We start from the raw sequence: 27,040 nt of genomic DNA, 5'->3' as shown, positions 1-27,040 counted from the left end.
ATAATAATACAAGATCTCTAATTGTGCTATGCCAGGGCTTGTTTTTTTGGAGAATGAGCTGTAGTTTTCATCAGTATTTTTTTTCTAAATTCAAGTGCCTTTGCCAACCCCTTTTTGGCCTTTTTAGGAGGTAAATGAACACAAAGCAGCTATTTTTTCTCATACCGTTCCCTGTGCAGGACACATCACACAATAGTTGTACATGTTGGGTCGTCATGGATGAAGAAATATCTATTGTGTAAAGCTTTTCATTTCGTAGTATGTTATTCAGAATGTAGTCTGACGAGCCAAGCATCAGCGACAGTGATGTAGCAGAGCTGGGTTGGCGGAGCAGTGATGCAGACTGTAGCATAATATTCCATAAAGTTGAGTCATTGCTATGTTATCCATTGCACCCTGTAATCTATGCTCCATGTATAGGACTCGTGGCACCTGTCGTGTCACCAGACTCATTGCAGATTTATTGGAGAAGATGGATCGGATAGGAATGGCCTCATATTGCACTTGTCTTATCTACAAAATGTGATATATTCCATATATTTCATATTTCAGTTACACACTGGGAACATAGAGCTGCAGAACGGCCTGGTCCAGGGTCATGCCTACACCGTGACGGATGGCGCGCAGGTAAGATGTGGGGTCTATGGATATTATCCTATGGAATCCTATGGAACTTTTACTTATTGATATCTATAGATTCACATAATAACAGAGGGAGGATTCCACAGGTAACACTATAGGAGCCAACTCTAATCCATTGTAGTCAGATGTAATGTGTCCAATATGTGTCCACCTGATTATGGCTGAGATATGGACACTGTATGAAGTAACAATGTATCATAGAGGCAAGACTGGAGGGGGTGTCTTATCGGGGTCCTCCTCCTGGAGTCTGGTCTTGAACTGGTTAAATGTTGGAATAAATTAGGAAGTGAATCATAAGTAACTTGCAGACAATATTAACACAATCCAATTACAAGACACAAGCGAGCGCCCCAAAATATCAAACATGTATCCATCTAATAATCAAATAAACCTTCCCTCATTATCTTCTGCAAAACAGTGAGCACAGCACAACTCCAAGACAATTATTTTACAGAAATAGAAAATCAGAACTTTAATCATCAGCAGAATGCAAATATTTAATGAGACTCAACCATAGACGGAACAGCAAGGAGAACTGGATATACAACTAAAATTATAATAATTAACCATCCGGAGTTAGTATTATACTCCAGAGCTGTACTCACTATTCTGCTGCTGGTGCAGTCACTGTGTACATACATGACATTACTTATCCTGTACTGATCCTGAGTTACATCCTGTATTATACCCCAGAGCTGCACTCACTATTCTGCTGCTGGTGCAGTCACTGTGTACATACATGACATTACTTATCCTGTACTGATCCTGAGTTACATCCTGTATTATACCCCAGAGCTGCACTCACTATTCTGCTGCTGGTGCAGTCACTGTGCACATACATGACATTACTTATCCTGTACTGATCCTGAGTTACATCCTGTATTATACTCCAGAGCTGCACTCACTATTCTGCTGCTGGTGCAGTCACTGTGTACATACATGACATTACTTATCCTGTACTGATCCTGAGTTACATCCTGTATTATACCCCAGAGCTGCACTCACTATTCTGCTGGTGGTGCAGTCACTGTGTACATACATGACATTACTTATCCTGTACTGATCCTGAGTTACATCCTGTAGATCTTTTATTTTATATAAAAGTAAAAAACATAACAATACAAACAAAACATAATATACAATATATACAATCTCTTACCTGCTGGTCCAGCCACATTCACACCTAGCAAAAACAATAACTTACAATACACCAAAATGAATAAACACCAAATACCACAACCCCCACCCAACCGATTATCACAACCTAAACCAAACCAATAAACAATAAGACAAGCCACACCCACAAATAAAACATAAATGACTATAAATATACATAAACCCACCCCACACCCTCTAATAACAAACCACCCCACACAGATCACATCCCACACCCGTTTTTTTTTTTTTTTTTTATATAATAACAAATACACACAACACTACACTAAACCAAATCCCTCGCCCGCACCCTCCCCTTCCCCCCAGACACTGGTCTAACGTCCAAAGTTTGCGTTAAGTAGTCCAGACCAGTGCCCAGGGTCATAGAGTCCAAGGTCACTTGTTCGTAAATCCCACCACCATCACCCCCCTCCCAACCTAACACTGTGTCCCAAACCCCACTATATACAATATATACAATATATACAGTATTTACAACATAACATAAAGAAAACAGAATACAAATAAAATCTCAACATCATCAATCAAAACCACATAAAGCCCAGGTTCGGCGCCTGCAAGCCGCTACATCACTACATGCTCAGAACACAAAACAAAAATCTACAGTGCAGCATCAGCCCAACACCAGGAGCGGAGATGACAGACTAAGGGACACTAAAGGAGAACCCCCTCCAAAGGAGAGAGGCCCTCCCCGTGCCCAGCCTCTCATACTCCAGAGAGCGCACCTTCACCAGGTCACCCAGAATGTTCCTAACCACCTCATCCACCGGGAGGATTTTACGCTGCGTCGATACTAAACACCGTGCGTTCCACGTGTGGTACCTGACCACTAGACTGACTAGGAATAACGTGCAGCGGTCCCGGCCACCCAGGCCTCTGAATGCTCCATAGGCCCACTCCCCATAGGAGAGACCGGCCAACATGGGCCAATGGATGGAAGCGCCCACCCGGTTGTACACCTCTGTGTTAAAGGGGCACTGAAGCAGGAAGTGGTCCATGCTCTCCAGCAGGCCACCGCACTCCTCCCGGGGACAACCCCTTTCCTCAGAGCTCCTACACTTCAGATTGTCCCTCACACACAGCTTTCCATGGAAGCAGCGCCAAGTCACGTCCCAAAACTTCAAGGGGATCCTGATGGAATTCAATAAACTCAAACCCACCCTCAGATCCCGACTTGGGCAATCCCTGAGGGCCAGAGGCTTCTGGAAATGGGTCAACAGAACCCTCTTGTCAAGGACTTTCCTCGACATGGTCCTGATCTCCCACATTCCCAGACCCCACCGGCGAATCACCTTCAGAACCGGGGTAGCGTAAGCCGGAAGATGCCCATGCGGTGTACGGAGATCCTTCACTTGTCCTCCTGTCTCCCATACCTGGAAGAAAGGCCGAAACCATCCCCAGCAGGAGTATACCCACGGAGGAGCCCTCTCTTCCCAGAGGTTTGCTACATTGATCTTAAGAAAGGTATTCACTAGGAACACCACAGGGTTGACCATACACAACCCTCCTTGTCTCCTCGTGCGGTAAGTAACCTCCCTCTTGATTAGGTTCAGCCTATTCCCCCATAACAGCTGGAAGAACAGACTGTAGACCCGAGTCCAGAGGGGTTCTGGCAACATGCACACACTGCCCAGATAAATCATCAACGGGAGCAGGTAGGTTTTGTTCAGATTAACCCTTTCTCTGAGGGTCAAAGACCAACCCTTCCACTGGTCCACCCTCTGAGCGGCGATCTTAAGCCTGCCGTCCCAGTTTTGCATGGGGTAATCCCCCTGGCCAAATTCGATGCCGAGAACTTTGGCGGAGTCCTGGGGCCCTGGAAGAGTGTCCGGGAGATCAAAGCCTGGACCTCCCTCTCCCAGCCAGAGACTCTCACACTTATCCCGGTTGATCTTGGACCCAGAAGCCTCTGAGTAGCGGTCAACCTCTGACATCACCCATTCCGCCTCCCCTCCCGAGGACACGAAAACGGTGACATCATCAGCATACGCTACCACCCTTAGAGTGGCTTCCGGTGCTGCCCGATCCATCCCCACTCCCACCAACGGCCCACGATCAACCCTCCTAAGGAATGGGTCAATCGCGAACACGTATAAAAGTGGGCTCAGAGGACAACCCTGGCGAACACCAGACCCGACCTCAAAAGAGCGGCCAATCCAACAGTTTACAAGCGGGAAACTCTCTGCCCCTGCATACAAAACTTTCAGCCAATTGACAAACTCCCCAGGCAGGCCATACCTCAGAAGGACAGACCAGAGGTACTCGTGGCTAACCCGATCAAACGCTTTTGCCTGATCCAAGGACAGCAAGTACCCCTTCCAGTTACCAGCCCTGCCCTGCTCCACTGCCTCCCGAACACAGAGCACAGCACTAAATGTACTGCGGCCTGGAACAGAGCAGTGCTGGGTCCCCGAAAGGAGCCGGGGCGCAAACTGCACCAGCCGATTAAACAACACCTTTGCCAAAACCTTTCTGTCCGTATTGAGAAGCGCTATGGGACGCCAGTTCTCAATACGAGATCGGTCCTTACCCTTTGACAGGATGATCAGGGCAGACCTCCTCATTGACTTCGGCAGAGCGCCCGAGGAAAGGCACTCATTGAATACCTCAGTCAAGAGGGGAACCAAGGCGTCCTTAAAGGTCTTATAAAACTCAGATGTTAAGCCATCCGGGCCTGGCGATTTCTTGAGGGCGAGCCCTTCAATCGCCCGGCTGACTTCCTCTTCGCTGATCATCTCTGTCAAAACATCAAGAGAGGGGTCTACTCCTGGCTCAGGGACAGTTTCAGCCAGGAAAGCCGACATCACATCCCGATCTAGATCCTTCCTGCCCAAGAGGTGCGAGTAGAAGGATCTGACGACCTCCAGGATCCCTGATCTGGACCTTTTCAGGGATCCCGTACTGTCAACCAGTCCCGTGACAACTTTACCATTCACTGACATCTTGCAGTTTCTGTAAGGGTCGGGCGAGCGGTATTTCCCGTAATCCCTCTCAAAAACCAAAGATGCGTGTCTATCGTACTGACACCTCTTCAGCAAGGATTTCACTCTGGAGATGTCCTCACGACTACCTCCAGTCGAGACGAGATGCTCGAGTTTCCTCCTCAGGCCCTGATACAGGCGGTACCTGTCCAGGCTCCTGAGGCTCGAGAGCTGGCGGAAGAATCTCGCCACCCTTTTCTTGAGCATCTCCCACCACTCTGACTTACTGCTACAAAGGCCCAGCAATGGTACCTGGCTCTGAAGAAAGTCCTCAAAGGATTGTCTGATCTCCGCTTCCTCCAGGAGAGACGAATTGAGCTTCCAGTAGCCTCTTCCCATCCGGGGGGTCTCTGTAACATTCAGAGAAAACAAAATTAAACAGTGGTCGGAGAACTCCACCTCAACAACGGACACTGCTGAAGAAATGGCTTCCTCCTTTAAATAAAACCTGTCTATTCTAGACCTGCAGCTACCCCTATAATAGGTGAACCCCGCGTGGCCTGGGGTGTGCCGGATGTGGACATCCACCATGCGAGCCTCACTGGCTATGCTATTAAGAGCGACGCTATCATAAGTCAACTTGTCTCTGGAACCTCCCCTATCCTGGGACCTCGTGACAGCATTGAAGTCCCCTCCAAAGACCACCTGCCGACTTGTACAAAGGTAGGGCTTGATCCTCATAAAGAGACACTTCCTGTCCCACTTGGACTGGGGACCATAAATGTTAATTAGACGAAGTTCTTGTCCCTTCATGAGGACATCCAGGATCAGGCACCTCCCCATTTCTAACTCAATAACTCGTCTGCATTCTACCGGTGCGGTAAAAAGGACCGCCACTCCGCTATACGGCTCGGCCGCAAGAGACCAATAGGAAGGCCCATATCTCCATTCCCTCTTAGCTATAAACACGGCCGCCAAATCTGGCAGCCTGGTCTCCTGCAAAAATAAAATGTCGGCTTCAACGCGGCCGAGAAAATCAAAGGCCGCAAATCTAGCTGCATCAGACTTAATGCTGGCGACATTAATGGACGCCAGCGTCAACGGAGTGGGTGCCGCCATCATGAGTGATTGAGTTAGACGGCTTTCTTTTTACCCATCTTACCACCACCCTCGGGAAATGAACACCCCCTTTTTAGACATATTGTGGTGTCCATCTCCCGCACCTCTGATGCTTCAGGGGCAGATCCAGGACCTGCCCCCTCATCCTCGTCTCCAGACTCTGGGCCAGTCTCCCCTCCTGAGGACCCTGACTCCCCAGGGGGAGACTCGGCACCCCCTGCAGGCTCCGCCACCTCTGGCCCTTCACCCTCAGCCCCTCCATCGGCAGGAGAGGCTCCATCCAGGGCCAGGAATCGATTTGAAAGTTCGACCAGCGGGGGGTTGGTTGCACCTTCCTTGGGTACCTTAGTCAGGGTGGGAGGAGATCTTACACCTCCCTTCTTTTTACCCTTTTTCTTCTTTTTGGCGCCACGCTTACGCTTTTCCTCTAGCCACGCCCTATTATCCTCGTCCATACTCTCATAATGGGAGGAGTCTGAGGACGTGGCACCTTCCTCTCTCTCGATCCTCCTGACCTCCTCATCCAGTACATCATCCCCTGGGGCCTCAGCGACAGGTGTGGTCTCCAGGAGAGCGCCAGAGGTTGTCCCAGCAGCCCGAGACTCCCCCCGCTCTCTCTCCTGTTGACGCTTCTCTAGACGCCTTAGTTGGGCAGGCGTCTTTTTCCTGTCTTTCTTCCCTGGCCCCTCCATTCCTCTGCCTCTGCTAGTCCCCTCCCCAGCAGATTCAGCCTCATGGCTTTCATCCGCTGAGGTTGAGCCGCATTAGCGAAGGAAAGAGGGCAACGACTGTACGGGTGACCGAGATCACCACACAGGTTACACCTAATCTGTCCCGTACAGGATGCAGCGAGATGGCCGACACCCCCACACAACGCACACTTCTGCACGGTGCAGTTTGCGCTGAAATGTGTGGGGTCACCGCACCTGTGACACAGCTTAGGCTGCCCCCGGTAGAAGATCAGGATCCGATCCCTCCCCAGGAAGGCTGATGAAGGGATGTGGGCGACTGAGTTACCCGAACGCCTCAACTTCACCATGAAGGTCCAGGCCCCTGACCAGATACCAAACTCGTCTCGATTTTTCTCGGGTACTCCCAGTACCTCTCCATAACGATTCATCCAGGTCATGATGTCAAAGCAAGATAGTGATTCGTTACGGGTAAGAACGGTCACTTTCTTGACCTCGCTCTGGCGGGACACTGCTTGCACAGCAAAGTCCCGCCACTCGGGCTTGTTGTATCTCAGCTCATAGTTGGACCAGAAGAGCTCAAGCCCCTCCGGCCGAACAAAGCTGATATCAAACTCAGATGTACCATAGGGATGGATCAAGGCAAAGATGTCAGCCGCCTTGAAGTCCATCTTCAGCAGCAGCTCAACTACCCGTGCCCGAGGGGGACACACATCACTGCCACGCCACCGAAGACGCACCACATTCCTACGGTTAGCACCCGGCCCGGTTGTCGGGAGCGACCATGATGTCTCCCTGCCTCTTTGCTCTCGGAAGGCAGACAGGCCGTGCCTCTCTATCCAAAACGACAAATCAACCTCCTGCCCCGCTACATTGATCGTCCTTTCACCCTTCTGTAAGGCCTGCAGGAGGCGCCGTTGCAAAAAGCCGTCCCCAGAGCCCAGAGACGAGGATGATGGAACCCTACTTCCCCCAGCAGCGACACTGGCATAGCTCTTAATAGGGGCCGCCACTGGGGGAGCAACCGGACCAACCCCTGCACCCACCACATTAACACTACCCACCTGCATGTTACACTCAGCCGCGCCACTCACACCCCCAGTCACTCCATCACTCACCCCCAAAGCTGGAAAAGATTCAGCACCACTCACACCATTCACATTATCCACCACAACATTACTGACACCACTCACACTCACCACTGGCTGGACCAGCGCCAACATCAGGGGACATGACCACCTCCGCATCTTCAGGCACAAGGGACGGGGGTCCCCTCGCAGAGCATCGCCCAGAGGGGACCCCGACTTGTGTCACACTTGTGCCCTCCGCATCATCGGTAGCAGATGTTATTTTACTTTTCTTAGACGAAGGTAGGAGTCGCCGCTGATCTTTGGCCGGTGTGAGGCGCCGCTGATCCCCACCTTCCTCAGCACTCGTCTGCAGATTATCTCCAACACCGACACAAAACAGGACTTTAGGTTTAGGTTTGGGAGGTTCGGAGCCCTCAGCCTCAGCGACCCCTTCACGCTGCCGCCGCCCCATAACCAAGTGATCAGCGGCAACAGCATGAAGAGGCGCCGAGGCACCGGAAGCTGCCACCAGTGCCGGGCTATCCCCCCCTCCCACCGGGGGACGCACCACAGCACTGGATTTTGATCGTATCGCCACTGCCGAGCCGCCCTTACTGTCCGGCCTTGCGGCCGATGCCTCCCCTGCTCCCCCACTGTTACCACAAACAGAGACGGAGCCCATCGCCACATCAGATGTCACACCTGTAATCTCCCCGCTCCCTGGCACTGAGTCCACTGCAGGACCCGTGCTGGGCTGGGTAACGGGGCTCGCACAGTGAGCTGACCCTGCGGCCGACTCGGGTTTTACGGGGAGGGGGCTGTAGACTAGACTCACCACTTCCACGGATTTGGTCTTCTTCTTTCGTGGTTTGCTGCCCCCCGGTGCATCCTCCGGCAGATCGTCTCCAAAAGTAAAGTCCTGGAGGTGCACAGGGGACTCGAGCCGTCGGATCTCCTCCATCAGCGCCCCTCCCTGGTGGCTGTCACTATCCTCACCCGGGCCGGCAGAACCGCAGCCAGATGACATGGCCGCTTGTCCTGCAGGGGGCCCACTACACGGCACCGGACTTTCCTCCTCCGTCTGACTCTCAGGCTGAAGCCCCATCAGCCGCCTCTGCTTCTCCTCCTCCATCTCCCGGAACCGCTCATCATTAAGGATTTTTTCTTTAAACGGACCGCTCCTCTCTAGCAGGTAAGCCTTCCTCTCCTCCAAGGCCTGGATGTTAGTCTGGAGCCTGGAAATCTCTGCCATAATCTGCTCCTTCTTCCTCTTTGGGGCAGAGCTTGCCCTGGCATGGGCACACCTGAGCTCCTCCCGCAGTCTCCTCACCGTCTTGCTGGCTTCTTCGTACTCAGAGAGGTGGCCCAGAGCCCGGGAGGCATAGCTGGAAATAGACTCCCGGGTCCTCAGCATTCCCCAGCCCTCTTCACTGAGGTCAGCCTCACCTCCCTGAGCACTCAGCTTTCCCGCAGTATCCAGCTTTTCCTTGGTACCCAGCTTTCCCGAGGTATCCAGCTTTCCTGGGGTTTTGGTGCTTTTTGATGCCTTAGCTGGCCTGGGGGTACTTGGAGCAGCATTGCTGCTGTTCCTTGCAGATCTTCTTACCCCCAAGGCTTCCGCAGCGCTGGCCGGTTCCTGGCTACCCCTGCCTCCCGCCGGCCTAGACCGGGAAGCAGGAGCCTGGGACTTGCTGCCCTGGCTCATGCCTGGAAACCCACTCCCTCCCTGGGAGAGGAGAGAGCAGGCCCCAGGTGGAGATGGTTTTCCCTGGAGCTCAGGAGCAGCAGCAGCACACAGCCTCTCACAGCAACAGACAGCTAACGAGGTAACGAGGCACACCAGAGATGCACTCACTATTCTGCTGCTGGTGCAGTCACTGTGTACATACATACATGCTGGTGAAGTCCATAGTAGGTTGATGCATTGTATCTGTAGGTTTATTGCTCTTATCTTTAGTGCTCAGTGTCTCTTTACTTTGCCTCCAATGGGTGAGACAAAGTCTGTACAGAGGGTTTGATAAAATCTTGGCGGTATATACTTGAGACGTTTTAGATTTGTCATTATATAACATTATATTAGTAGAAAACAATTTTTTTAATGGTTTTGGAACACAGTGTCATTTGTGTGCCAGTTTCAGCGGATAAGCCGCTCATTGTTCTAATAACAATATCAAATAACAGAATATGGTTTCACTAACACAACAACCCGCGTGTGGAGAACAATAATAAATTCAATAAAGTTGGAACGATTTCAATGCAAATATCACTCAGGAGAGGGAATTGTTTTTGTATAGAGATGAAAAAGAATTGTAATAGGGAATTATATTAAATTATTTACCAAGAAACTATAAAAATGTATGAATTGCTCTAAGGTAATGTATGGAAATAAATGTAATACTGTCCCTTATGTACAGGAATATAACTACTATAATACTGCCCCTGTGTACAGGAATATAACTACTATAATACTGTCCCCTATGTACAGGAATATAACTACTATAATACTGCCCCCTACGTACAGGAATATAACTACTATAATACTGCCCCCTATGTACAGGAATATAACTACTATAATACTGCCCCCTATGTACAAGAATATAACTACTATAATACTGCCCCCTATGTACAAGAATATAACTACTATAATACTGCCCCCTATGTACAAGAATATAACTACTATAATACTGCCCCCTATGTACAGGAATATAACTACTATAATACTGCCCCCTATGTACAGGAATATAACTACTATAATACTGCCCCCTATGTACAGGAATATAACTACTATAATACTGCCCCCTATGTACAAGAATATAACTACTATAATACTGCCCCTATGTACAAGAATATAACTACTATAATACTGCCACCTATGTACAAGAATATAACTACTATAATACTGCCCCTATATACAAGAATATAACTACTATAATACTGCCCCCTATGTACAAGTATATAACTACTATAATACTGCCTCCTAGGTACAGGAATATAACTGCTATAATACTGCCCCCTATGTACAAGAATATAACTACTATAATACTGCCCCCTATGTACAGGAATATAACTACTATAATACTGCCCCCTATGTACAGGAATATAACTACTATAATACTGCCCCCTATGTACAGGAATATAACTACTATAATACTGCCCCCTATGTACAAGAATATAACTACTATAATACTGCCCCCTATGTACAAAAATATAACTACTATAATACTGCCCCCTATGAACAAGAATATAACTACTATAATACTGCCTCCTATGTACAAGAATATAACTACTATAATACTGCCCCTATGTACAAGAATATAACTACTATAATACTGCCTCCTAGGTACAGGAATATAACTACTATAATACTTCCCCCTATGTACAAGAATATAACTACTATAATACTGCCCCTATGTACAGGAATATAACTACTATAATACTGCCCCTATGTACAAGAATATAACTACTATAATACTGCCCCCTATGTACAGGAATATAACTACTATAATACTGCCCCCGATGTACAGGAATATAACTACTATAATACTGCCCCCTATGTACAGGAATATAACTACTATAATACTGCCCCCTATGTACAAGAATATAACTACTATAATACTGCCCCCTATGTACAAGAATATAACTACTATAATACTGCCCCCTATGTACAAGAATATAACTACTATAATACTGCCCCCTATGTACAAGAATATAACTACTATAATACTGCCCCCTATGTACAGGAATATAACTACTATAATACTGCCCCCTATGTACAAGAATATAACTACTATAATACTGCCCCCTATGTACAGGAATATAACTACTATAATACTGCCCCCTATGTACAGGAATATAACTACTATAATACTGCCCCCTATGTACAAGAATATAACTACTATAATACTGCCCCCTATGTACAAAAATATAACTACTATAATACTGCCCCCTATGAACAAGAATATAACTACTATAATACTGCCTCCTATGTACAAGAATATAACTACTATAATACTGCCCCTATGTACAAGAATATAACTACTATAATACTGCCTCCTAGGTACAGGAATATAACTACTATAATACTTCCCCCTATGTACAAGAATATAACTACTATAATACTGCCCCTATGTACAGGAATATAACTACTATAATACTGCCCCTATGTACAAGAATATAACTACTATAATACTGCCCCTATGTACAAGAATATAACTACTATAATACTGCCCCCTATGTACAGGAATATAACTACTATAATACTGCCCTCTATGTACAAGAATATAACTACTATAATACTGCCCCCTATGTACAGGAATATAACTACTATAATACTGCCCCCTATGTACAGGAATATAACTACTATAATACTGCCCCCTATGTACAAGAATATAACTACTATAATACTGCCCCCTATGTACAAGAATATAACTACTATAATACTGCCCCTATGTACAAGAATATAACTACTATAATACTGCCCCCTATGTACAGGAATATAACTACTATAATACTGCCTCCTATGTACAAGAAAATAACTACTATAATACCGCCCCCTATGTACAAGAATATAACTACTATAATACTGCCCCCTATGTACAAGAAAATAACTACTATAATACCGCCCCCTATGTACAAGAATATAACTACTATAATACTGCCCCCTATGTACAAGAAAATAACTACTATAATACTGCCCCCTATGTACATGAATATAACTACTATAATACTGCCCCCTATGTACAAGAATATAACTACTATAATACTGCCCCCTATGTACAGGAATATAACTACTATAATACTGCCCCCTATGTACTGGAATATAACTACGATAATACTGCCCCCTATGTACAAGAATATAACTACTATAATACTGCCCCCTATGTACAGGAATATAATTACTATAATACTGCCCCCTATGTACAGGAATATAACTACTATAATACTGCCCCTATGTACAAGAATATAACTACTATAATACTGCCCCCTATGTACAAGAATATAACTACTATAATACTGTCCCCTATGTACAAGAATATAACTACTATAATACTGCCCCCTATGTACAAGAATATAACTACTATAATACTGCCCTCTATGTACAGGAATATAACTACTATAATACTGCCCCCTATGTACAAGAATATAACTACTATAATACTGCCTACTATGTACAAGAATATAACTACTATAATACTGCCCCCTGTGTACAGGAATATAACTACTATAATACTGCCCCCTATGTACAAGAGTATAACTACTATAATACTACCCCCTATGTACAAGAATATAACTACTATAATACTACCCCCTATGTACAAGAATATAACTACTATAATACTGCCCCCTATGTACAAGAATATAACTATTATAATACTGCCCCCTATGTACAAGAATATAACTATTATAATACTGCCCCCTTTGTACAAGAATATAACTTCTATAATACTGCTCCTATGTACAAGAATATAACTACTATAATACTGCCCCTATGTACAGGAATATAACTACTATAATACTGCTCCTATGTACAAGAATATAACTACTATAATACTGCCCCCTATGTACAAGAATATAACTACTATAATACTGCTCCCTATGTACAAGACTATAACTACTATAATACTGCCCCCTATGTACAAGAATATAACTACTATAATACTGCCCCTATGTACAGGAATATAACTACTATAATACTGCCCCCTATGTACAAGAATATAACTACTATAATACTGCCCCCTATGTACAGGAATATAACTACTATAATACTGCCCCCTATGTACAGGAATATAACTACTATAATACTGCCCCCTATGTACAAGAATATAACTACTATAATACTGCCCCCTATGTACAGGAATATAACTACTATCATACTCTTGTTATGTTTGTTCTCTGTGCCGCTCTCTGTGTTTGGCCCCATTAGCTCTCATAGTGGATGATGTATGGTATATACAGTATATATATATAGTTGGGGTGTTGCAGTGTTGTGTCTGTAGCTGCAGGTTATAGGCAGGTGGTTACTGTTCCCTTCCAGTAATAACACGGCTGCGCTGGATGAAAGCTGTTACTGTCGTGCTGTATGTTTTGCTGCTTATATTCCTGGAGTTGGAGACAACAATCACTTTCCTTGTGTCTCCTGTAAAAGTAAATGAACCCTTTGTGGCAGTACAGAAAATATAAAGTATATACAGGAAATCAATGTGGACACACTGCCACCTACTGGGGATAATGAAGAATACGTACATGGAAGTAGGGAACTTTCATAACCTGCCTTAAAAAAAAGTATTTAAGAAATCAGCAGCAGGTGTGACCATGCAGACTGCAGCCAGTGTTATGTATTGTCCCTGGAGAGATGTGTAATCAGACCTCACACTGCTGTGCTCTGTGCTCTCTGCAGCCAGTGTTATGTATTGTCCATAGAGAGATGTGTAATCAGACCTCACACTGCTGTGCTCTGTGCTCTCTGCAGCCAGTGTTATGTATTGTCCCTGGAGAGATGTGTAATCAGACCTCACACTGCTGTGCTCTGTGCTCTCTGCAGCCAGTGTTATGTATTGTCCCTGGAGAGATGTGTAATCAGACCTTTGTGTTCGTTGTAAGTAGCAGCAGGACTGTGATATATAGATTTATATTCCAGTATTGTACTGGGGGAGTGTCCTCACACTGCTGTGCTCTGTGCTCTCTGCAGCCAGTGTTATGTATTGTCCCTGGAGAGATGTGTAATCAGACCTCACACTGCTGTGCTCTGTGCTCTCTGCAGCCAGTGTTATGTAATGTCCCTGGAGAGATGTGTCATCAGACCTCACACTGCTGTGCTCTGTGCTCTCTGCAGCCAGTGTTATGTGTTGTCCCTGGAGAGATGTGTAATCAGACCTCACACTGCTGTGCTCTGTGCTCTCTGCAGCCAGTGTTATGTATTGTCCCTGGAGAGATGTGTAATCAGACCTTACACTGCTGTGCTCTGTGCTCTCTGCAGCCAGTGTTATGTATTGTCCCTGGAGAGATGTGTAATCAGACCTCACACTGCTGTGCTCTGTGCTCTCTGCAGCCAGTGTTATGTACTGTCCCTGGAGAGATGTGTAATCAGACCTCACACTGCTGTGCTCTGAGCTCTCTGCAGCCATTGTTATGTATTGTCCCTGGAGAGATGTGTAATCAGACTTTTGTGTTCGTTGTAAGTAGCAGCAGGACTGTGATATATAGATTTATATTCCAGTATTGTACTGGGGGAGTGTCCTCACACTGCTGTGCTCTGTGCTCTCTGCAGCCAGTGTTATGTATTGTCCCTGGAGAGATGTGTAATCAGACCTCACACTGCTGTGCTCTGTGCTCTCTGCAGCCAGTGTTATGTATTGTCCCTGGAGAGATGTGTAATCATACCTCACACTGCTGTGCTCTGTGATCTCTGCAGCCAGTGTTATGTATTGTCCCTGGAGAGATGTGTAATCAGACTTTTGTGTATGTTGTTAGTAGCAGCAGGACTGTGATATATAGATTTATATTTCAGGATTGTCCTCACACTGCTGTGCTTTATGTTCTCTTGTTAGTAGCAGCAGGACTGTGAAATATAGAGGGAAATGTTATGATTGTAGCTTCTACCTGTGCACTAAAGATGTGTCCTCACACCACTGTGCTCTGTGCTCTCTACAATGATCTTCTAAACAGCCCATCCCCTCTGAACCAAAGTAGTCTTCCACAAAAGTTACTCAAAGCTGAGGGCAGTGGAACAAATCCATGCAGAGAGCACAGCAGTGTTAGGAAAGTCTCCACAGTCTATGGGTTCTAAGCGTCCCTAACATTACTCATAATCCCAGCTTCATCTGCTACTATACGGTGCAGATTATTAGCCATGGAGCCACGCTAGGTCTTGTTATTGCTGGGACGAGTTGTGTTTCGGTGATCCTGGGGTTGGGCTTATGGGTAGAACGACTTTCCTAACATCATGGCTACGACTGTGTAATACTAGGACCACAACTGTCAATGTAGAGTATTATGCTGGTAGATTCGCCCGGCAGCGCCCCCATGTGGTAATAACGTGATTTCATGGAATTATGACATCATCCTGGACGTGATAAACTATCCTGTATGTTTTCTCTTTTGCACCAATTTTATACATGTTTTATTAATTATTAGCTGAAGTCAATAAAATGTATATTTTTGGAAGCTTGTCCTGTTCCACCTTATTGTCCATTCACACGTCCATGCTCACCGCTGCCCTGTACATCCGGCTCGTAGATCACAGCCCTTGTCTTGACATGGAGCCTTAGTGCGTGTTCACATGTGGCAGTAACAGATACGTTTTCAAACGCATCACAACAGCTGAGAAGAGGAGATTTTTTGCCTGATTACTATTAACATTGCGTTTACAAAACGCATCCACTTGTTAACGCTATGTTGACAGCAATGTAATCAGGCTGGCGGATGTAACACTGCCGGTTTTACACGGAGGAGCTACATTTGGGATGGACCATTCGTGTGGAATCAGTCAGGGGTGCAGTCTTTTTGTTGTCCTATTTTCAGAGTAATCACATTCTATCTTACTTGTTACATTGTATAAATTGTTACTTTGTGTTTGTAGGTTGAGTATGGAAACAGGATAGAAGATATTGTCCGGGTCTGGAATCCCTGGGGTCAAGGAGAATGGAACGGCCGCTGGAGCGATGGGTAAATATCAAGTACTAAGCAATAGGAAACCGTCAGCAGGTGTGGCCATACAGTGTTATGTATTGTCCCTGGAGAGATGTGGAATCAGACCTTTGTATATGTTGTTATTAGCAGCAGGACTGTGAGATACAGATTTATATGCCAGGATTATGGCTTCTCCAAGTGCATTAGGAGTGTGTCCACACACTGCTGTGCTCTGTGCTCTCTGCAGCCAGTGTTCTATATTGTCCCTGGATCATGTAATCATTGTAATCAGTGTAATCATTCCTTTGTTTATAATGTTAGTAGCAGCAGAACTATAGTAGTTGCATATATACTCTTGCATATTACTGGGAACTTGTCCTAACACTGCTGTGCTCTGATCTCTGCAGCCTGTGTTCGCTATTGTCCTTGATGAAATGCTTAATCAGATCTTTTTCTATGTTGTAAGTAGCAGCAGGACTGTGATATATGGATTGATATTCCAGGAATGTACTGGGGACATGTCCTCACACTGCTGTGCTCTGTGCTTTCTGCTGCCAGTGTTAGTTATTGTCCCTGGGAAGGTGTCATAGTACATTTGTGTATGTTGTTAGTAACAGCAAGACGGGTATATATGCAATATGGATTTATATTCCTGGATGGTAGCTTCTCCAAGTGCACTGGGGGAGTGTCCTCACACTGCTGTGCTCTGTGCACTCTGCAGCCAGTGTCAGGTATTGTCCCTGGAGAGATGTACAGTATAATTTTGTAAATATGGAGGTTTTATGAGTGACACTTGCACTACCACAGTTTACCTCTTGGGGTGCAATAGTGCAGGAGTTCAGTGATTGATTCTGATCTGGACTCTCATGCACCACCTAGTGGCAGCTCTGAGGTAGCACCATCTTACTGAAAATGTTCCTCTTCCCTTTCCCAGATCCTCTCAGTGGGACAGAGTCCGTCCTGACGTCAGGAAAAAGCTGAATGTGGAGAGAAACGATGGAGAATTTTGGTAAATTATTTTAAATTATTCCAACATCGACTTCATTGTTCAACCTAAAGAGTAAGAAAATTATCTGAGCCAAGAATAATTGTTCCTGAGTCACGTCAGAGGTTTCGGGGTCTGAGCAATTGGCTTAAAGGGATAATGCACAATCCCTAATCCATGTAAGGATCCAGCAGAAACCTAACAGAAGTGTTCAATTTCCCTGCAGCGCCACCACAGGCCACATAGAGTATTACACAGCGTCCATTCGCATCAATGTGATGAAGGACAGGACAGGTCCTCCAAGGCAGGTGGCACTCTCTATACCCAGAAGATGTATAATGGATCTTCTAAAATCTAAGTAATCACAGCAACTTCTATGTATTTCTGCAAGGAATCTAGTAGCAGGTGTTGAGGTTTTTTTGCAGCGCCGCCACTGGCGACATGAAGTATTGCAGCGTTTCCTATCAAATCAATGGCATATCTATATAATATATCTAAGTGTTGAGTCCTCCAAGGTGGGAGCCGGGGTAAGGGGGGGGGGGGTGGGGGGGGTGAGTTGGTCCTTTCAACATTGCACTTAATTATATGGATCTTTGAGCCTTAAAGGGATGAGTAGGGGCTGTATATGAGCAGCAAAATGGCGAATACGGATAAATAAGAGATTGCAAACCTGAGTTGTGCCAAACACAAGTCATGGGGGACACAGATGGATTTAAAGGGATAGTCCTAATGTGAATATTTGTTAAATGTAATTTTCTTAGGATGTCCTGCCCAGACTTCATGCAATATTTCGCCCAGGTGAACATCTGTAACCACGACCCAAGTTTCTTAGATTTTGAAAATCCCCAATATGTTTGGGAGGCGACAAGTTACTACAACCAGTGGGTGAGGGGCAGCAGCGCAGGAGGATGTAACACTGCAGGTAGGTAACTAGTAATCCAGGACTTATGGGTATTCCAAGATTTTACATGGAGGAGCTAAATTTGGGATTCATGTGTAATCAGTTCCATATCACATATCAATAGCTCAACAATCCCAGGGCATCTCAGGGGTTATATCACTGTACCCAACTGCTCCAGGGTCCAAGAGACTGAGCACTGGGGGGGGGGGGGGGTCATCCGTTATTTCATCTACATTGTCTATCTGCAGGACCCAAACATTTTGTAATAAAACCAGTTTGTTTTATTTTTAGAGGATATGTGGAAAAATCCCCATTACATGATCACAGTCCCAGAGACACAAGGAACAAAGAGAGGATACAATGTGACCGTAGCCCTAATGCAGAGTCTCAGCAACGAAAGGAAATACAGTCCACGCTGGTTACCTATTGGATTTGCCTTCTGCAGGGTAAATAATTCTAAGAATATAACTACTATTATACTGCCCCCTATGTACAGGAATATAACTACTATAATACTGCCCCCTATGTACAAGAATATAACTACTATAATACTGCCCCTATGTACAGGAATATAACTACTATAATACTGCCCCCTATGTACAAGAATATAACTTCTATAATATTGCCCCCTATGTACAGGAATATAACTACTATAATACTGCCCCCTATGTACAAGAATATAACTACTATAATACTGCCCCCTATGTACAAGAATATAACTACTATAATACTGCCCCCTATGTACAAGGATATAACTACTATAATACTGTCCCCTATGTACAAGAATATAACTACTATAATACTGCCCCCTATGTACAGGAATATAACTACTATAATACTGCCCCCTATGTACAAGAATATAACTACTATAATACTGCCCCTATGTACAAGAATATAACTACTATAATACTGCCCCCTATGTACAGGAATATAACTACTATAATACTGCCCCCTATGTACAAGAATATAACTATTATAATACTGCCCCCTATGTACAAGAATATAACTACTATAATACTGCCCCCTATGTACAAGAATATAACTACTATAATACTGCCCCCTATGTACAAGAATATAACTACTATAATACTGCCCCCTATGTACAAGAATATAACTACTATAATACTGCCACTATGTACAGGAATATAACTACTATAACACTGCCCCCTATGTACAGGAATATAACTACTATAATACTGCCCCTATGTACAAGATTATAACTACTATAATACTGCCCCCTATGTACAAGAATATAACTACTATAATACTGCCCCCTATGTACAAGAATATAACTACTATAATACTGCCCCCTATGTACAGGAATATAACTACTATAATACTGCCCCCTATGTACAAGAATATAACTACTATAATACTGCTCCCTATGTGCAGGAATATAACTACTATAATACTGCCCCCTATGTACAAGAATATAACTACTATAATACTGCCCCTATGTACAAGAATATAACTACTATAATACTGCCCCCTATGTACAGGAATATAACTACTATAATACTGCCCCCTATGTACAAGAATATAACTACTATAATACTGCCCCCTATGTACAAGAATATAACTACTATAATACTGCCCCCTATGTACAGGAATACAACTACTATAATACTGCCCCCTATGTACAGGAATATAACTACTATAATACTGCCCCTATGTACAAGAATATAACTACTATAATACTGCCCCCTATGTACAGGAATATAACTACTATAATACTGCCCCCTATGTACAGGAATATAACTACTATAATACTGCCTCCTATGTACAGGAATATAACTACTATAATACTGCCCCCTATGTACAGGAATATAACTACTATAATACTGCCCCCTATGTACAAGAATATAACTACTATAATACTGCCCGGTATGTACAAGAATATAACTACTATAATACTGCCCGCTATGTACAAGAATATAACTACTATAATACTGCCCCCTATGTACAAGAATATAACTACTATAATACTGTCCCCTATGTACAAGAATATAACTACTATAATACTGCTCCCTATGTACAGGAATATAACTACTATAATACTGCCTCCTATGTACAAGAATATAACTACTATAATACTGCCCCCTATGTACAAGAATATAACTACTATAATACTGCCCCCTATGTACAAGAATATAACTACTATAATACAGCCCCCTATGTACAGGAATATAACTACTATAATACTGCCCCCTATGTACAAGAATATAACTACTATAATACTGCCCCCTATGTACAGGAATATAACTACTATAATACTGCCTCCTATGTACAAGAATATAACTACTATAATACTGCCCCCTATGTACAAGAATATAACTACTATAATACTGCCCCCTATGTACAGGAATATAACTACTATAATACTGCCCCCTATGTACAAGAATATAACTACTATAATACTGCCCCCTATGTACAGGAATATAACTACTATAATACTGCCCCCTATGTACAGGAATATAACTACTATAATACTGCCCCCTATGTACAAGAATATAACTACTATAATACTGCCCCCTATGTACAGGAATATAACTACTATAATACTGCCCCCTATGTACAAGAATATAACTACTATAATACTGCCCCCTATGTACAAGAATATAACTACTATAATACTGCCCCCTATGTACAGGAATCTAACTACTATAATACTGCCCCCTATGTACAGGGATATAACTACTATAATACTGCCCCCTATGTACAGGGATATAACTACTATAATACTGCCCCCTATGTACAAGAATATAACTACTATAATACTGCCCCCTATGTACAGGAATATAACTACTATAATACTGCCCCCTATGTACAGGAATATAACTACTATAATACTGCTCCCTATGTACAGGAATATAACTACTATAATACTGCTCCCTATGTACAAGAATATAACTACTATAATACTGCCCCCTATGTACAGGAATATAACTACTATAATACTGCCCCCTATGTACAAGAATATAACTACTATAATACTGCTCCCTATGTGCAGGAATATAACTACTATAATACTGCTCCCTATGTGCAGGAATATAACTACTATAATACTGCCCCTATGTACAAGAATATAACTACTATAATACTGCCCCCTATGTACAGGAATATAACTACTATAATACTGCCCCCTATGTACAAGAATATAACTACTATAATACTGCCCCCTATGTACAAGAATATAACTACTATAATACTGCCCCCTATGTACAGGAATACAACTACTATAATACTGCCCCCTATGTACAGGAATATAACTACTATAATACTGCCCCTATGTACAAGAATATAACTACTATAATACTGCCCCCTATGTACAGGAATATAACTACTATAATACTGCCCCCTATGTACAGGAATATAACTACTATAATACTGCCTCCTATGTACAGGAATATAACTACTATAATACTGCCCCCTATGTACAGGAATATAACTACTATAATACTGCCCCCTATGTACAAGAATATAACTACTATAATACTGCCCGGTATGTACAAGAATATAACTACTATAATACTGCCCGCTATGTACAAGAATATAACTACTATAATACTGCCCCCTATGTACAAGAATATAACTACTATAATACTGTCCCCTATGTACAAGAATATAACTACTATAATACTGCTCCCTATGTACAGGAATATAACTACTATAATACTGCCTCCTATGTACAAGAATATAACTACTATAATACTGCCCCCTATGTACAAGAATATAACTACTATAATACTGCCCCCTATGTACAAGAATATAACTACTATAATACAGCCCCCTATGTACAGGAATATAACTACTATAATACTGCCCCCTATGTACAAGAATATAACTACTATAATACTGCCCCCTATGTACAGGAATATAACTACTATAATACTGCCTCCTATGTACAAGAATATAACTACTATAATACTGCCCCCTATGTACAAGAATATAACTACTATAATACTGCCCCCTATGTACAGGAATATAACTACTATAATACTGCCCCCTATGTACAAGAATATAACTACTATAATACTGCCCCCTATGTACAGGAATATAACTACTATAATACTGCCCCCTATGTACAGGAATATAACTACTATAATACTGCCCCCTATGTACAAGAATATAACTACTATAATACTGCCCCCTATGTACAGGAATATAACTACTATAATACTGCCCCCTATGTACAAGAATATAACTACTATAATACTGCCCCCTATGTACAAGAATATAACTACTATAATACTGCCCCCTATGTACAGGAATCTAACTACTATAATACTGCCCCCTATGTACAGGGATATAACTACTATAATACTGCCCCCTATGTACAGGGATATAACTACTATAATACTGCCCCCTATGTACAAGAATATAACTACTATAATACTGCCCCCTATGTACAGGAATATAACTACTATAATACTGCCCCCTATGTACAGGAATATAACTACTATAATACTGCCCCCTATGTACAGGAATATAACTACTATAATACTGCTCCCTATGTACAGGAATATAACTACTATAATACTGCTCCCTATGTACAGGAATATAACTACTATAATACTGCTCCCTATGTACAGGAATATAACTACTATAATACTGCTCCCTATGTACAAGAATATAACTACTATAATACTGCCCCCTATGTACAAGAATATAACTACTATAATACTGCCCCCTATGTACAAGAATATAACTACTATAATACTGCCCCCTATGTACAGGAATATAACTACTATAATATAATAAATATATTAATTTCTTCTTTCCTTCTGTCTTGCAGGTTGTATCTAAGGTGAGATCTTCATCCTGGATTATTCTATGTGCAGACAGTAAGATGTTTCTGATACATTTATGCACAGTAATTCTCTATGGTTCCAGCAGGAAACAACTTGTGTCCTTTTTGCACATAACATTCAATGTCTCGAAGTTTTAGGTGTGAAATAATTTGTGATTGCACCTTTTGATGTTCGGTGGTGGTGTATACAGGGGACATGGATGTAATATAAGGGCAGATAAATATGTGACTTAGAAGCAACCACAGAACAGACTGAAAACCGTCGTCAGAGGAGAAAGGTCTCGGAATAATTGGATATGATCAATCACATTCGCCTAGTGGTAAACAGATCTCTCCAAAATTGTTTGGGGTCATCATTGGATTGTTGGATTCTGCCTCTAGGACAACCCAAACGAACAGCGATAACTGCCGAGCCGGGCATCCTCTTCATCCAAGTCTATGGGAGTAAAACAGCCGAGACAGTGAGGGAGCCCCAGTCTGTATCGGAGGTTTACATCTTCATTCATCAAAAAGTTGTGTCTGAAGTCGTAGTAGAGAAGATTGAAGAAGGTCCATTAAATGGAGCCTAGAATCCTACAGTGTCGCTCCAGGGGAAGGTTCATATTTGGCCAGTCCGGTGGAAAAAATTCCTTCCCACCTCCAGATACGACTTCTCCAGATACTTCAACTTTTTTCCAAAAATATTCCCTTTTCCCAAACTCTCATTGGGATATTTGGATTGGAGATGCATCAAAGTGGTGGGACCTCCAAAATTTGGTCCACCCTACTGACCATGAATGGGATCAACTAGAGGAAGCCTATAAGAAGTCCAAATAGGGATAGTGGATTGTGTTGGGCTAAGGGGCAGAACTTGAAGCTTTGTGGACCTGATGCACATTATTTCATTTTCCTTTGGATATTTTTGGAGAGTCAATAATTAGTATCTCTCCACATGACGATGTGGCAACATTTGCTCTGCATCATCGTAAACTATGGTAGTTGCGCAGGGTTAGGGCTCGAGTTTTTGGTGGTAGGTGGTTGGGTCATAGCTGCCTATGACCTGACACAACTGTCTGTGAGGAAATCATTGTGAAATCATGTCACCACTGCCCAACGGGTTTTGGTGGTGAATGTGGAGAAGTATCTGACAGTAGAACCATCATGATCCCACCTCCTGGTTTCCTTCAAAGAACCAAAAGAACAAAACAACTGTCAGGGTTCGGGGTCAGTGAACCCCCTGGACCACCGCGGGAGATGGTACTAGCCGGCACCTGGGACCGGAGTCTAAGAGGCACCTGGTCTTCCCCAGAGCCCGCCGGATGCTGCAGCGGGTGCCACCATTTAGTTCCACAGGTGCGACTAGCCCGCGGTGGCAGCCGAGGTCGTGGTGCAGAATCGTGATCCAGGCTCAAAGTCAAGAACAGGCACGTAGTCAGGGCAGAGGTCAAAGGTCAGGTCCAAGGTCACAACAGGAATACAGCAGATCAGGGAACTGGTAAAACGCAGGGAACACAGGGAAGCTGAGCGCAAAGATCCGGCAGGGAATCCAGGGAACAGCCGGCCTTTAAGGAAACACGGAAGTGCCAGCGCCAACAAGCGGGACGCTGGCAATTTAAACTTTAGAGTGCAGGCGCGGGCGCCCTAGGGAGCGGGGTCGTGCGCGTGGACCAGGCCGGACAGGAACGGGAGCGTGGAGAGGTGAGTTTGGTGGTGCTGGGACCGGGGGGCAGTGCGACGGAAAGGGGCACCCGAGGCATGGATCACAGGGGCACCCCTGACAACAGCCAAATGTCCTGCAGAAATAGTGTCCACTACGTTGTTACGCACATAGTTTCCACATTGTATCATTTTCACACTTACACTAGTTCTTATGTTTCCCCCCCCGATGACGTAGGGCGTCAAGAATGGGTCACAACAAAAATATTCCCGGCAGCACGCAGCCGAAACCATCAACTCCGGACTAGAACAAGCGAGAGAAGTGACCCGCTCCTTCATGGCTCCACCCGGCACCTACATCATCCTGCCCTTCACCCAGAACAAGGGGCAGGAGTCCGAATTCCTGCTGAGGATCTTCATGAAAACGTCACAGATTGCTGAGTAATCACTTTTATCATTTGCTGATTTGTTGGGGTTTGTTTTTTGCTTGATGTCCATGTGACCCTTCAAAGCCGATATCATTGTCTATCCTGAGCGAATGGGCTGCTCCAGGCGTTGTGACCCAGTATTGAGCAAATCATTACTGGACCTCACTGAATCTATAGGGCTTGGTTCTGGTAAATAGTATAACGGGTTCTGTTATTGTAGATATCCAGAAACTGAAACTATGTCCAGTGATAGGAGCCAAGAACCGTACTCCAACAGCCCCTCGTCCCAGTAAGTGTCACATAATAATCCATAATAATCATGTGACTGTCTATGTGTCCATCTATCATCTATCTGCTATCTCCTATCTATCTATCTATCTATCTATCTCCTATCTATCTCCTATCTATCTATCTATCTATCTCCTATCTATCTCCTATCTATCTATATATCCATCTATCTATCTATCTATCTATCTCCTATCTATCTCCTATCTATCTATCTATCTATCTCCTATCTATCTATCTCCTATCTATCTATCTCCTATCTATCTATCTATCTATCTATCTATCTATCTATCTCCTATCTATCTCCTATCTATCTATCTATCTCCTATCTATCTATCTCCTATCTATCTATCTATCTATCTATCTATCTATCTACCTATCTATCTATCTATCTATCTATCTATCTCCTATCTATCTCCTATCTATCTATCTATCTCCTATCTATCTATCTCCTATCTATCTATCTATCTATCTCCTATCTATCTATCTATCTATCTATCTATCTATCTATCTATCTATCTATCTATCTATCTATCTATCTCCTATCTATCTATCTATCTATCTCATATCTATCTATCTCCTATCTATCTATCTATCTCATATCTATCATATATCTCCTACCTAACTAGCTCATATTTATTTCCCATCTCCTATCTATCAATCTCCATCCATCTATGTCTATTATATATCTATCTCAATCTCATATCTATCTCATATCTATCTATCCATCCGTCCATCTCTATCCATCCATCTAGTTCATCTCTATCTCTCTCTTTTCTACTAATAACCCATAGGTTGTGCTGTTATGGTAGATGCAGCTTCATTCCTTCTACAGATATTATACTGTACATTTCCAGGGTTTAGTGATGCACCATCCTCTGTCGCACTTCTGTCCTGTCTGGAATTACTGATTACCCTGTATCTTCCTTTTAGATCTGAAAACAGCAGAAAAGTCCACAGAAACGGAAACCCATCGCCGTACCCCAGTGACGCCCCTTTAAGGTAGGGGTCCACTCTACTGTAGGTACCTTGTACCATCCTACATCTGAGACTGTGGACATCCTGGAGCTATGGTAAGGTAGATGTGGTCAGTGCTCCCCCTGGGGGTCACTTACCTACAGTATTAGGATAGGTAGTTACCTGGTAATCTTCTGACCTGAAGCTTATGGTAATTGTGTTTACTGAGCAAAGCTGCAGTGTAAAGCACAGAGGAGCGAGAGGTCCCCAGGCGGATCCTCTGATCACACGGGAGGCGGATCTGAGACTCCTCTGACTATGCAGATGTGGGGGGAGGAGGCTGTAACTTAAAGGACATCTACCACCAGGATGAAGGACTTATGCAAATGAGCCTGAGGGGCTCCAGGTTCCATAGTTGTTAAGTTATTCATAGTGAGGAAATTATATTATTTATAAAGTTATTTTTTTAACGTAACTTTCGCTTATTTTTCTTCTCCAGTGACTTTGGCTCAAGACTCAACATCAACTCCCAGAATTCCAAGGTAGAGAAGTACTAATGTATCTAATGGCTGTTACCTGTATCCGCTCCATGATGATACCAGCAAGTAATATCTATCTCATAGCAATAATTTATCTATCTCATCTCATATCTAAGTATCTGTTTATCTATTTTATATCCATCATCTATTTATCTATCTGATATCTGTCTAATGTTTATATCACTCCTATCTATCCATCTCCTATCTCACATCTATCTATCTATCTATCTATCTCATATCTATCTATCTATCTAT

At 43.7% G+C, this 27,040-nt stretch overlaps 1 protein-coding gene across 1 annotated transcript in view; it reads left to right on the top strand.

The window, feature by feature from the left end:
* LOC140120936 (calpain-13-like) overlaps positions 1–27,040 on the top strand; it is a 110,129-nt gene that overhangs the window by 56,178 nt on the left and 26,911 nt on the right. The window contains exons 7-16 of the mRNA XM_072139981.1: positions 553–627; positions 16,196–16,281; positions 17,180–17,254; positions 17,992–18,152; positions 18,423–18,577; positions 22,927–22,938; positions 24,815–25,017; positions 25,225–25,293; positions 26,223–26,291; positions 26,746–26,788. Coding sequence (XP_071996082.1) covers positions 553–627; positions 16,196–16,281; positions 17,180–17,254; positions 17,992–18,152; positions 18,423–18,577; positions 22,927–22,938; positions 24,815–25,017; positions 25,225–25,293; positions 26,223–26,291; positions 26,746–26,788 — 948 coding nt within the window. The remainder of the gene's footprint in view (positions 1–552; positions 628–16,195; positions 16,282–17,179; positions 17,255–17,991; positions 18,153–18,422; positions 18,578–22,926; positions 22,939–24,814; positions 25,018–25,224; positions 25,294–26,222; positions 26,292–26,745; positions 26,789–27,040) is intronic.

This window comes from Engystomops pustulosus, chromosome 3 (genome assembly GCF_040894005.1).
Source record: "Engystomops pustulosus chromosome 3, aEngPut4.maternal, whole genome shotgun sequence".
Classification (NCBI taxonomy): Eukaryota; Metazoa; Chordata; class Amphibia; order Anura; family Leptodactylidae; genus Engystomops; species Engystomops pustulosus.
This window is presented reverse-complemented; position numbering and strand designations above follow the sequence as displayed.